Here is a 14,853-nt window from a genome sequence, read left to right on the forward strand (position 1 = left end):
CCAATGCAAGCTACGTTACGAATGCAAAACGTTATCAATCTATAATTTCGATACAACCAATGCATTTCGACACACAGTGGACCATCCAAAGCCTCGATGGAGTCACGAGGAAACTAAGCAAACAATTTTCCTCTTCAGTTCTATGTCCAACAACAAATAGTACTGTGAAGCCGGCCTTACCATTGTTTAATGAAAGCCCACATTGAATTCAATTGAAGCACCAGGACTAATATAATGGGCTGTTTGCGTCAAGAGAAGAAGGAAACCGAATCGCCAAAGTCATCAGTAGAAACATCAAAAACCAGTGTGACGAGGTACATGGCGGAGGCAGCTACTTATCCTCAAAACATGCCTTTTTGGATGAAAGCACTCCACAAAATAGGGTTTGAGAATGTGAACTTCTTTGGTAAAGTCATGGTTAACCATCAAGAGATCAACGGTTTGGAAGGAAAGGTAATCATCAGTATCACCCACAATTGCTATGATCAAAATGCCTGATTTTCTGCTTTTAATCCATCAATGCTCACTAACCAGCATTGCTATGATCGTAACTATGTTTGGTTGGTTGTGTATATATTTTGAATTCACGTTTTGGATTAGAAATCTATCATCTCTCTTCTCTTGCTTGTTATTATGACGATGATGGATCTCTCTTTCCTTTCCTTGTTATTAATCCAATATCTTTAAATTTATGGTTTCTTTCAATATCTCATATGCAGGTGGCTGAGTTGGAAAGAGAGCTGCAAAAGCATATAGAATTGAAGGAGACATATCACAGCAAAGCCATGAATCTTCAGAGAGATATTAGAGAAATGCTTAACATTGCACAAAAGAATGGTTTTCTTCATCTGATTGCAGGAAACCCATCAAATTCTTTCTCTGAAAATCCTCAAGAAAGAATGGAGGAATTAGCAAATGAGCAGCTTTCTGCTTCCCCAACAACTTCAACTTGCTTGGACTCTCTGCATCAACGGGCTATTCAAGACGGCTGGCAGATAAACGAGGATGAGGCATGCATAATTTTCATTTCTGCAATCTATATTGTATAGAATTATGATTTAGACAACATTTATAATTAAGTGGAGAGACTTATGGAAAATTTCTATGAATCTTAAGAACACTTTTTTAGATGTACTTTGTTTCTCAATCACCAATCTTAACAGACATTTCCTAGTCATTTCTTCTCTCTGATCATTTATGAATCTTAGTCAGTGAAATTTGAGGACTCCACTCCTTCAATATCTCTCCAAACTACTTGGATTTTTTTTTTGAATATTACTATAAGGTAAGCACTATGTTATTATGTTGAATGTTCAATAACTCTAGTTAGTTTATGTTGCAAATTTTCTATGCTCACGTATTTCGATTAGATATGTTATATTGAAACATCATTTCATAACTAGCATTTCAAATTTTATATGTATAATATACAACACACCTCCCGCCATCCCTGTCATCCAAATTGAAACATTTCCTAATCCAGTTTCTCTCTCAATCATAATGCATAATATAACTTTTATAAGATAATTCCTTTCTCAACTTTCTTATCAATTTCTTCCATCTTAATCATGGAGTTCATATGCCCGGAAAGCTATTCGCACCCTCAAAACCAAAAACCATGGACAAGAGAATGAGATATACATTTTGGTTTTATGAATGTGTTTTATGCAGTTTAGGGAACCATGGAGTTGTTCTTGTACTCAGTTTGTTGAATTCTGAGAAGTCAGTTCTGTCTACAGAAGAATGAAATCAATTAATGTGGACATCTCAGGAAAGGCTGATATGATGAATTGTTTTGAAACAGATAGAGTTGCATGAGCAGATTGGGAAAGGGGCAACATCCGATATATTTAGAGGGACATGGAGAGGTTTAGATGTTGCAGTGAAGTGCATACGGCCTGACTACTTCGAGATTCATGAGGTACATCCACTCTTACGTTATCACCATGCTTCTTCTTTTATCTACATTTCCACTTGTACTCATAACACATTTGTGAATAGGTACTTAAGTTGTCACATGCATCTAAAAGTATATATGGATTTAGAGGGTAATGCTTGGCATAAGGTCACGCCTCCTTGAGTCTTTTTCCTAAACTTCACATAATTGCAAAATATCACAGAACACTAAGTCGAAATAAGATGTATGCAACATCAAAACAATATGTTCACTATTCTTAGGATCCTTGCAAAACAATAGATTCTTAATAAATTCTTCACTATTCTTAGGATTCAATCTATCCAACTTGAATAAAACTGAGAGGGTCATCACATCTGTAGGGAATTAAAAATCTACAGAATGAATTTGCACAAGAATAAATAAATAAAAAGAAATAATATATTTTACTATTTCAATTGGGTAGGGTTATAGTCTTGGTAACAAAATTGTTAGAATCTGATAAGATTAATAACCTAGAAAACTAGTGCAAAGAGTAAATATCTAAACTATGAATGCAAATGATACAAAATCAAAATAGCATCATAGAGTTAGTCTCCAAGAGAGTAATGCAAATGCTAGAAGAAAAATAGCATTAAGAGGATGCAAAAACAAAAGATACAAATACAAGCCAGGTAGCATGCTTATATAGGCTAGGAAGAGGGAGGAGATGGCAACACCAACCAATGAGGAGCAACCATCTATCAGACTAAAGATAGCTAATGGATGCTCACATGTAGGAAGGTGACACCTCACAACCATTCACCTAATAAGACATGCTTTATTAACCTAAGCGATATTATTAAAAGTGTAGGAAAAACTTAGAAAAATAAAAAAAATAAAAAACTACACTAACAGCCCCCCATAAGCGAAGCTTAGGTGGATGTAGAAATGGGTCCCGGTAAGTCAAGCCTGATGAGGTACCCATGTACATAAAATTCCCCCAAAAGAGAGAGAAAAGAGACTCCCCAAAGAAAATTAGGACTCCAAGTGAGAGGAAGCGCCCCCCCCAAAAGATGAAGCATCCCATACCCCCAGAAAAGCTTGCAAATTTTGTCTGGTAGATCCACTTACATCGAAATTTTTTTCTTCCCTTAGAAAAAGAGACAAGATCCCAAGTGTGGTTCCTCATCAAGGAACTATAATCTTCCTGCATAGTTGTATCCCACTCAGAAATACCAGAAGCCTCATGAAAGGACTGTGGATTTGAGGCAGTAGCAATGAAGATATGTAGAGCATCCTAGAATTGTGAACGAGTCTGCTTGGTGTCTGATGGATCCCCAACCCAATCACCTGCAAACTGCAAGGTCTGTCTAGCCCAAAGTGGACCAAAAGATGGAGAATCTAGAGAAGAATCATCAACCTGTGAATGATGACTAGGAGAGGAAGGAGATGAGTCCTCTGAATCACTCTCTACATCAGAAGTAGAGGTAGAAGACTACTCAAGTGAATCTGACCCATTAGAAGTTCTATCATGTATTCCAAGTGACTCCAATATCAAAGTAGAAGGCAACCTTGTGACCATGCTCTGTTGGTTAAGCTGATGCAAGTAGTGGAAGTTAAGATGGCCAAACCGCTCATGCCATAATCTACTCACATCATTAGAGTGAGTGAGTGAAATAGTCAAAGGAGGATCAGGAACAAAGTGAGAAAACATATAGAGTCGTGACTGATGATCTGCTCTCCCAACTGCAACTGTAGAATCATTGTGCAACTCATATATCTCCACTGAACTAGGAGTGAACTCAACCCGCTTGCCTAAACCTGTGTGAGTGATCTGGTGTACCGATTGGAGATTAGTTGACAATGAGGGTACATAAGAAACATCATGGAATGTACCATCCCCCACATCAACAGACCCTCTCCCACACACCTCAACAAGAGTGTTATCACCCATCAAAATAGAAGACATAGTACACAGCTCCAAGGATGCAAGTTCTTCCTTAGATGAAGCCATGTGGTCTGAAGCACCTGAATCAAGAACCCAAGTGGATGGTGAGGAAGCAACTGCAAAAAGGGCCTTGCCCTTTCCTTTCCCCTTGATGTTTTCTTTTTCCTTGTTAGACCCTTCATTAGAACTTTGTTTGATAGACTCAAGAACACTGATATTATTCTTCTCAAGAATGTATGTCAAGTGATCAAGTTGTTTCTGCAAACATTTATGTTCATCATGACCAGGTCTTTTACAATAGGCACATTTGACCTTTTCTTTCTTAGGTTTATCGCCCTTGGAAGATGGTGTATCAATAGTTTCTTTTGAAAAAACCGACATCTGATCCTTCTTCTCCTCGCTATTCTTTTGTTTCTTGTCCTTACTATTGTTGTTACTACTTTGTCCTTGTTGTTCTTTTGTGCCTTGGTTAGCAGCCAAGGCATGTGACTTAAAGGACTTAAGAATGCCCATCTAGATTAGCTTGTCCTATTCTCGAGTGAGATTGACAGCAAAATCATCTAAAGATGGCATGGTGAATTGAGTACCAAGTGCACCCTTAGTAGCATAGAAGGTAGAGACAAACACAGAATATTCTGAACTTAGTTTAGAGAGAATACTAAGAACATCTTTCTTTTCAATTCCACATTGTTTTAACTGCAGCCTTAGTGATTTCAATTTGGTGAAGAAATCTTGGATTGTGTTGAAATTGCCTGGACTCAAACTAATTAATTCATTTTCCAATATATGACACCTCATTGAATCTTGTGTGCCAAATAGTGTCTCTAGCTTTGTCCATACTTCATTTGGTGTATCCAAAGACTCAATGTGAAATAGCAAGTAAGGAGAAACAGACAAACACAATGTTCCATATGCCTCATCACATTTGTTAAACCACTTAGGCTTGTCTTCATCTTTAGTAGGTTCAGTTTCAAGTCCCATAGTTATCCTATTTAATCCAACTTTCTTTAAGTGAATTGTCATGCGTGATTTCCACTCAAACTAATTGTATGGAGTTAGGATGGGCATATTTGTTTGATCCATGATGAAGAAATGTAGAGAAGAAATGCTAAAAAGAAGAGAATCCAGCCACGACAATGCCCATGCAGTGTGTCAGTGACACCGCCGTTTATCCTGTGCTTGTACTTCTATTGCACTATTGATGTTCCTGATTCTTCTTCTTGCAGATGTTTTTGGCATTGCATTTCAGTGTTCCTGTCACCCCTCTCCCTGTTCAGCATTATGGGGGGGGGGTTCACTTGTTGTTCTATGCTTCTTTGGTTGATGGTTCATGCCTTCTATTTCCATGGAGGTTCTACAGATCAGCATTTTGACAGAGTTTGCAGCTTCATGCTTCAGAGATGCTTCATGCTCTTTTTGGTTCCTCTCTTTGGGACATTTCCTAGATTGGAGGCTTAGTTTCCTTCATCTAGTTCTTTTTCTTGTATTGGGTACCTAATTAGGCCTTGTTGCCGGGACCCATTTTCTTGCTTTCATAGCTTTGCTAGGTTAGCATCCACCTAAGCTTCGCTTATAGGGGGGTGTTAGTGTAGTTTTTTTATTTTTCCTATTTTGCTAAGTTTTTCCTACACTTTTAATAATCTCGCTTAGGTTAATAAAGCATGTCTTATTAGGTGAATGGTTATGAGGTGTCACCTTCCTACATGTGAGCATCCATTAGCTATCTTAGGAAGATACTTTACTATCTTTAGTCCGATAGATGGTTGCTCCTCATTGGTTGGTGTTGCCACCTCCTCCCTCTTCCTAGCCTATATAAGCATGCTACCTGGCTTGTATTTGTATCTCTTATTTTTGCATCCTCTTAATGCTATTTTGCTTCCAGCATTTGCATTACTCTCTTGGAGACTAACTCTATGATGCTATTTTGATTTTGTATCATTTGTATTCATAGTTTAGATATTTATTCTTTGCACTAGTTTTCTGGGTTATTAATCTTATCAGATTCTAACATGGTATCAGAGCGGTGTCACCAACACACTACATGGGCTAATGTCGTGGAAGAAAAATTCACTTGACAAAGGTGGATGAGCACAAAATGGAAAAACATCATGACCCCCCATGGCACTTTATAACTGAGTGCGAGTACAAAAAAACACAAGGTGTAGAAGATCCCAGATATGCAAAAGCAGACACTTTATCTCAGTGCGTTTATAGGAAAAGGAATGCAACAGAACAGAAGCATACAATGCTCATAAGTCAGAAAGAAGAGTGAGTCAAAAGAACAGAAGAAGAGATTCCAACACCTGTAGAATCCAAGTAATCCGCCAGAGTGCGAAAGTGCAAAACTTAAAGAAGAAATAACCCGGAGCAGAATCTGGATAAAAGACCTCTGCAACTGAATAACTCATAGAACCAGCTTTCTAATGATATCTGGCGAGCCCAGAAAAGAGTCCAAATGAGCGAGATATGGCTCCCGAAAGGCAAAATAGAACATCTGGCTTTGACTACCAAAATAGGCAACTAGATTGTAGCAAAAATCAAAAAAACTTGTACCATCATCTCCATCTTAGAACCAGCTTTTCGACACATTTTTTGGATCGAAAAAATACATCCGTATGCTCAAGTTACGGAAGAAAAACCAACAAGGCCTCCTCATGAAGAGCATATGCTAAAAGTGAAACTTGGGCACAATAATCAAGGAAAAAAATAGCACCACTGTGATCTACTCAAAAAATCATGCACTTTCAAAAAAAGAATCGCCTTGATACGAGGTCATATGAGAAAGTTATGATCCTCCGAAGTTTCCAAAACGAGAACTGTGCACAGTCACGGCTGAGAATCTGCAATTTCTGAAGAATTCATGCATGAAAATAAAAAAACAACTCCACTAGTGCATAGAGCACAAAAAAATAGCCAAGTTCATATTAAGAATCATCAAAATCAGAGTCTGTATGAGCAAGAACGAGACATTTGAAAACTGCATTCAAATTTGCGACTGCCAATGGAGAGGGGTATGGCTGTTGGAGAGGGGTATGGCTGTAGCTTTGCATGATCGATTTTGCAAAATATACAGCTTGCATGCAAAATTTAAAAGATATCCAAATGGTTTTTTGGGGCTACGAACAAAACCCAGAAAGAATTTTTCTTTCTCATGTACAAAAAATGTTGCTGTAGTGTAAATTAGACGTCTTTAATAGTAAAAAAAGGCTCCAAAAATAAAAAAATGACCCCAGCAACCAGAATATGACATGCAAATGTTGGATCAACTTCCTAAGTCCATCAATGGCATGTTGGAACCTACAAAACTAATTGAAAACTCCAAATATGCAAGTTGGTTGTCAGATTTGAGATTGAAACCCCAGAGAAAAATTGTTTTTGTCAAAACTTTTTTGATTCTCAAGATCATCCAAAGATGCAAGAGAAGAGGATACTTCATTTTTCAAAAAACTACAATAAAGTTTATTAGCCCCCTCCGAATCTCTCAAATAAGGAAACTGGAATCTACTCTTGCACGTCAAAAAGCTCTGATACCATGTTAGAATCTGAAAAGATTAATAACCCAGAAAACTAGTGCAAAGAGTAAATATCTAAACTATGAATGCAAATGATACAAAATCAAAATAGCATCATAGAGTTAGTCTCCAAGAGAGTAATGCAAATGCTAGAAGCAAAATAGCATTAAGAGGATGCAAAAACAAAAGATACAAATACAAGCCAGGTAGCATGCTTATATAGGCTAGGAAGAGGGAGGAGGTGGCAACACCAACCAATGAGGAGCAACCATCTATCGGACTAAAGATAGCAAAGTATCTTCCCAAGATAGCTAATGGATGCTCACATGTAAGAAGGTGACACCTCACAACCATTCACCTAATAAGACATGCTTTATTAACCTAAGTGAGATTATTAAAAGTGTAGGAAAAACCTACGAAAATAAAAAAATTAAAAAACTACACTAACAAAAATAAGCTTCTTTATACGACTAAGAAGAGTTTGAATTGATCTACTTTCAATTCTTAGTCGTATAAAGAAGCTTATTTTTATAAATAAGCTTATATCAATGCCTCATATTTCTACACCAAGTTTGAAGGGCTAATTGTGGGTCATAAATGGTCAACATGTGACGTCTATGTATAGGGAGGCTACCATTTAGACCAACAATAAATACTAAGAAAGATCTATTCATGCAATGACCTCATACAAGATTAATATAACATCTATGTCATAGCACTCAAAATTTAATAATGTTTATTCCTATTGCTAATACCATTTAAAAGGAATTTGGGCACCCTTTTCTTAGGCTCATGAGGAAAATGATATCTCCTCATATTTGTTGGGGGATTTGGAAAGAGAGGAACAACAAAATCTTTAGGGAGACAAAGAAAAAAGAGGAGATAGTGAGTGATATTATTGTCAGACTACTAAAGGAGAATATGGAAACTAGTAAATGGAAAATACAATAGAACTCCCCATGGATATTTGAGAAAAAGATTTCTATATAGTAGAACCTACTAGACTCAATTAATGAGTTTGCAACACTATAATACTTAAGAGAAGAAATACTAAACGGAAGCCTCTGGCTATCCCTAGGGTGAAGCTTAATTGTGATGGCACTGCTAGGAATGGGGGAGCATTTGGGAGATGTTGTTAGCATTAATGCCGATGATATTTATATGGGGGAGTATTCTAGCAATGTTGTAGCATTGGAGATATTGATATCATGAGTTTAAGTTGCATTCATGACTATGTTTGTCATTGATGTCAACATGCTAAGAAGATTGGAAGAGCAGTAGACAGTGTTTGAGACCATATGGTTTGAGGATTTAAGATGAAATCAAGCATAGTTGGGGACATTTTCTATAGAGTGTCATGATGCTGTAGCTAAGAGTGCATGTAGAAAGAGGAAGACTAACAGTAGTTATTCAAGATTTACAGAAGACAATTTGCAGACAGAGTTCCCGAGAAGTGGTTTCTGGTAATTACATTATATCTCCTAACAGAGATAGAATTTGGTTGAGTGTAGTTAGAAAGAGGTAGACAACATCTTGATGATGATATCAGTGAGTGCATGAAGTTTGAAGTCGTATGTGTGAAAGTTTTGTGAAGACTATAAGTTGATAGTGTTATGTAATTATGAAAAGATGTTATGTAGCACGTTATCAAGTAATGAGGTCCTATTGTATTTGCAATTGGGAAAGCCTCAAGAATGACTTAATAAATTATTTTGAGGACTTGGTATAAAGAAAAATTATTTTCCTTGTAACAAAGTATGTAAGTGAGTGTATAATATGCTTTTGAAATAGAAAAAAAATTATAAATCTGAGGTACATGTGGGTAAGTCATCGAAAGGATTATTGTGATGCAAATTTGCAGATATGGTATTGAGATCAAAGAAGTGTTTGGTGTAGAAAATGAATTGTGAGAGGATAGAGAAAGAGTTTGAGATATTGCAATTAATTGTACATTTTCTAATATTCTAAAAGAAATAATACAAAGGCTAGTTGAACATCAAGTTCAGTGATCTTGCCCCTAAAGCTATTTGGATAGTGGGTCCTTCTATCTTCTACAACTCCTAACAAGGTCAGAATATCATCACAAGGATTTAAAGTCTCCTAATAGGGACTGATATGTACTAAATGTATTTCATTAGTTCCGAACATAGTCCATCCTCTTACAAGGAACTTATATATTAGTACATAATTTTTTGGGTACCATCCCCATCAGGGTTTTCCCTCTGATCAAGGGTTTTCCTAGTTAACATATCTAGTGTCATTGTGTATGTGTATCTTCTTATGGTTTCTATTTTTATTGATCACATGTTTGAGATTTAATAAGGTTTATAAAAGTAATATTGGTCTGATAACTAATTCACCCCCTATTGGAAATACAATAGGAAAGGTAAATTCTAAGAAGGGACGCGAGGGGGGGGGGGGGGGGGGGTGTGGGCGAATTTGTAGTTTAAACATGGACCCATAAAAATTTCACCACACATCTATCTCAAACATTCAATTCAATGAATAAACTAAAATAACATGTAAAGCATATACATCTAAATCATGTAAACATGTAAACATTCACAAACATAACACCAGATATGATTACTCCAAAACCCTCCAAGTGAGAGGTTAAAACTAGGGTGGGGATGACACCCACAAATCTTCACTACTAGAGTAATAAAGTGTATCTAATGAAGGTTACAATTTTTGATCATGAGTCATGATCTACCCTATGAAAGGTCTGCCCTATTATAGGATTATAAAGATTGTTTGGTCTCCCCTTTGTTAGAGGATTTCAACACCCTATTAGAAGTGTGCCTTGTTAGAGGACTTTAACTTACAACTAAGTAAGCACCCTATTAAAGGATTTCATATAGCTTATTAGGACTACTTTTTAAAGAGATTTTGACTGAAATCACCTATTAGAATGTCTTAGCTTTGATCCTATGGTTAGCACGTGCTTTCTTGATAACATATCACCTCTAAACAATGTCTTCTTGATCCTTCTCGATCAAATGTCTCTATGCTATATACTCTTCTCTATCCTTTGTTCTTCTCTAACTAATTCTACAATACAATCTCACTTCATAACTTCTAAGCCACTATGAATGCTCTATTTGCACATGCAAAATTCTCTCTTTGCTCCTTCAATTCCTTACACACCCATTCATTCATAAATAGTTTAGGGTTTCATCCTCCTTCAGAAGACTTAGTGACTTAGGGTTAGGTATGAATCTATGACTGAGATTCATCCACTTTTCCACTTAATTCTTCCCATTTTTTGATTGGTTGCATGTAATTGCATAGGGAATCCAACTTGAGACTTCAATCTTAAGTTAGGTCAAAAATAGTTTACATATTTTTTTGTGCCATTACAAAAAAATATGTCAAAACTATGTCACTCATCATCTCAAGTCTCTGATGCTCGGCATGGACTAATCTTCTTGCTATGTCTTGACACCTGCATTGCTTGGCATCCATTGTTTACTCAGCTCTTGTGTCACTCGACATATACTATATTCTTGACACTTGAGTGACTCGGCACATGAGTGGTTCAACACTCACTATGACTTGGCTTGGTCTATGATTTGCTTGGCATATGTTACTTGTTTGACATGAACTAAGTAAATTACTTAAGTATGTTGACACTCACTTGTCAAAACCAATCTAAGATCAACAATCTCCCCCTTTGACATGAGTGTCAAAAACACTTGAGTATACATTATCATCCTTAAATCTTATGAACATAACATATCTCAACTCGACTTATATACAAAACTTCAAATTTTCAAAATTTTGCAATAACTTAGATACCTTAAAATTTGATAACTCTCCGCTACATTGATATGTCTATTTTGTATCCAAAATTTGGTACTCCTATTGAGTAAATGTGTCTCTGCTGATACACTTTGAATTCAATGCACTAATTTGCTAATACTTGTTGATACTCTTTCATCTGATGCTCTGTTTTTCTCCCAAAAGTAATATCTCCCCCATTCCCCCATTCCCTTATTTCATTCTCCCCCTTTTCTCTATTTCTCCCCCAAAAATATATATCTCCCCATTTTTGATACTTATGTCAATGGGCTATACACTGGTTGTGTGTTTGTCCATAAAAGATTTATGGACATCTAATATCATCTTAAGAGTTGCATCCCAGTTCTCACGTGCTACATCCAATAACTTGATTTGGATTGAAAGCTTAGCAACAAGATGAACTAGACCATGTAAGGTAGAAAGATTGGGGTCTTTTTTTAGTAGGGTTTCAACATAGCCTAGCTCCTTGTGCATTATTTTCATATGAGGGGTGAGTGTTTCTTGTATGCTAGTTAGTTTGGCTCTCATGTTGGCATCATCTGCTATTAATACAACTAACTGACTTTGTATTTGAAGAAATGTCCTGATATGCTTCTCACTCTGAGTTGGATTCATTGGTAGTCTTTCACTTGATGTAGAAATTTGGCTCTCTAGACTCAGAAATTGACTTCTCATCTCTTAGGTGAAGAGTGTTGGATTGCATAATTTTGTGTACAATGAGAATATGTTCTCAAGTAGCTTCTTCACATCCTCAAACTTAGTTGCCAATGAAACTTATGTTAGTGCTATTTCACTAGATATTTTCTCATTTTCTTTGTTTTGGAACTTCTTTGTTGACCATTCAAGTAATTTGGCATCTATATCCAGGTCTTCATTACTAACTTTCTCCACTATATTTTTTAGTTGATTCATTAGTGGCTTGGTCTCATATGGAGTTGGTAGACTAAATGCATCTATAAATATGTCTTTGATGTCTTGAAGTGCCTGCTTCTTTCTATGCTTCCTTCTAAGCATTTCCTGATGCTTTTTCCTTGCTAGGGCCTATTGCAATATGCTCATCTATTCTATTATCATGGTATCAAAATCAATTTTTGGTAGAATTATTTCTTCATCAAGGCTCACATCTCCATATTGAATTACTTCTTCAACCTTTGATGAACTAGGGCTTGATATTGAGATTTGCAATGGAGTAGCTTCTATGCTTAGCTTCTAAAGAGTATGACTTGGTGGAGTGCTAGATACTAGTAGGGTTACCATGGCTTGTATGGAAGTTTTCTCCTTCAATTGTGCTATCATCTCACTCTCTTCAAGATTTCCCTATTCTATTACAATGACCTAACTTGCACCTTATCCTTGTGTAGTAGGTGTAGATAATTCTATCTGACCTATTTCAATAGTAGCAACTTGTGCTTCCACTGTGCTCTTCTTTTCAATATCAATCTTCGTAATTGTATCAACCTTATTTGATATGGCTTCTGGTATCTTTACCAAAGGTTGTACATTAGTGACTGGAGGAATGATAGAAGGTGGTTCTTGTGGATTCACCTTTTCCCTTGCAACATCAATCATTGACTTTTGTAGCTCATCCACACTGACCAAAACAAGATTGCCACAAAGTTTGGCCTGTAGTGTAGATTGATCTAAGATCTTCTTAAAATCATCTTCAATAAGAGGATTGATGTTCTAAGCTAATATATCAAAAACATCCTTGACATTTATTGTCTTAGTAGTCTCACTTATGAGATGTGGAGGACTAACACTCATCAATTTTGTGTCTTGCACACTCTATTCTTCTTGCTACTTAGGCTCAACTGTTGTCTTGTCATCTTCTTTCATTTATATTCCTCCTCCAAATATGTCACCTTGTCATCATCTCCTTCATCATCCTTTACTTCAATGGGTTCTTCCTCTCCTTCCTTTACTATTGTCAACCCCATAAGTAAGTTTCCACATATGAGTGGTCTTCTTGAAAACATCCTCAATATTGTTTTGCAAAATATTGAAGGCTCACTATTTAAGTACAAACCTAACTACATACTTCTTTACAACCTTAGAAATTTTTTCCTATGTTAATTTAACATCACTTGGGCTAGAGATGTTTCTCTTATTTTTTTCTCCAATTTTAGACAATAATGCCATTTCTGCTCAACTTTGTCATATAAAATTTTTGGTATTGAGTTGGCAATCTCTAGTGGAGTTGTCTTGAATTTTGTCATCATGGCTTATATGGCCTCAGACTCCACTTGATTTTTCTCTACTTTACCCAATTTATCAATATCAACATGACCAAATCCTAATAGCTCTACACCATTTCTAACATTTTCACATAAAATTATCAAGATCTGAGAGAGGATTTTGACTCACCACCATAAATTGGCTATTGTCATCTAACTCTATTTTCTCTTCATCAGACTTTTCTTGTGCCACATACTTTCTTCTTAGTCTCTTTTGCTCTTGACCTCCTTGTTTAGTTTGTTTTGTTTTTTCCTTGGCCTTTTGTGTAGTTGCATATCTATTGGCTCTTGTAGTTGGTGTAATGGGCTTATCTTGGCTTGGTTTAGCAATTTTCTTAGCCCTTGACATAGGTTGTGCCTTGGCCTTTCTTTTCTTTGGCTCAGTAGGAGTAGGTGCTTCCTTAGCTTCTTCTCCCTTGACACCTTTAGTCTCCTCTTCTTCTTTATCTTCTCCCATGCCTTGTGTCGAAGCTAGAGGTGCTTGTGCTTAGGTTTCTTCTTCCTTTTCATCCTCTTCTTCTTCTTCTTCTTCCTCCTCCTCGACACCCTCTCCAAACTTAGCTTTCAACTTCTTTACTGTCTTCTCCTTTTTCTTCATGGTAAAGGCTATCTTCAATTCCATGGAAATTTTACCATCTCATAGTTTCCAAATACCTTTGCACTTTTTTCTACCTCTTCTGATAGTAAAGTTATGATGGCTATATAGGCTTCATCTACATTTAATTCATAATCAAGTGGACTCAACCATCTTACTCTAGGTGTAGTAGCTTGCACAAATGTATAGCCAACATCCATAAGAAAACATACATCATTATAGTGTTTCTCAACTAAGGATACTAGTATTCTTAATCTTTCCTTCATTGACTTCTTGAAGTCTTCAAAATAGCTTGTCATTAGAGATTCAAAATTCTCCCCTAGCTGCTCAATATACTTACCAATCTGCATTGCGTTTGATCTTTTGGTTTTCCATCCCATAGTACCCAATGAGGGGAATTTTTTTTGCACATAAAATAATATACAAATCAAAATCAAACCAAATTTTCACTGTGCACTCTTAGTTTTGTTGATTTCTCCAAGGTTATCCATCAATTGTTGCAATTGTAGCTCTGCTAGATCATATGTATGATCTTTCTTTACAATCTTATATCCCATATCCACAGCTATATAGGGTACATTGTTTAATCTACTGGATTGATAGAACTTGTGTGATATCACCCTTACAAAAAAGTTAATAAGAGGTTCAGTGATTGTATCTATTGTCATACCTCTCTTGTTCTAGACATCTCCAATATTCTTCTCAATCACCTACTTAGAATCACTTCTCAGTGTCTTAGGCTGATCTAGAGTTGGGTAACTAGTAACCCTATGTATTATTCTCTTAGTTATTTAAATAGGTCCATTGTCTAGCCATAATTAATTGTCATAGATTTGGCTAAGCACTATTCCAATCCACTCTATCGTGAATACATTAGGAAAATCTAG

The 14,853-nt window shown here is 36.3% G+C and overlaps 1 protein-coding gene across 1 annotated transcript in view; it reads left to right on the plus strand.

Moving 5' to 3' along the window:
* Nucleotides 1-234: 234 nt before the first annotated feature.
* LOC149573147 (uncharacterized) overlaps nt 235-14,853 on the plus strand; it is a 90,083-nt gene continuing 75,464 nt past the window's right edge. Inside the window, exons 1-3 of the mRNA XM_089815916.1 lie at nt 235-453; nt 720-1,010; nt 1,805-1,921. Of these exons, the coding sequence (XP_089672042.1) occupies nt 235-453; nt 720-1,010; nt 1,805-1,921 (627 nt within the window). The remainder of the gene's footprint in view (nt 454-719; nt 1,011-1,804; nt 1,922-14,853) is intronic.

This window comes from Cupressus sempervirens, chromosome 2 (assembly GCF_028749045.1).
Source record: "Cupressus sempervirens isolate cs-2001-9-10 chromosome 2, ASM2874904v1, whole genome shotgun sequence".
Taxonomy (NCBI): Eukaryota; Viridiplantae; Streptophyta; class Pinopsida; order Cupressales; family Cupressaceae; genus Cupressus; species Cupressus sempervirens.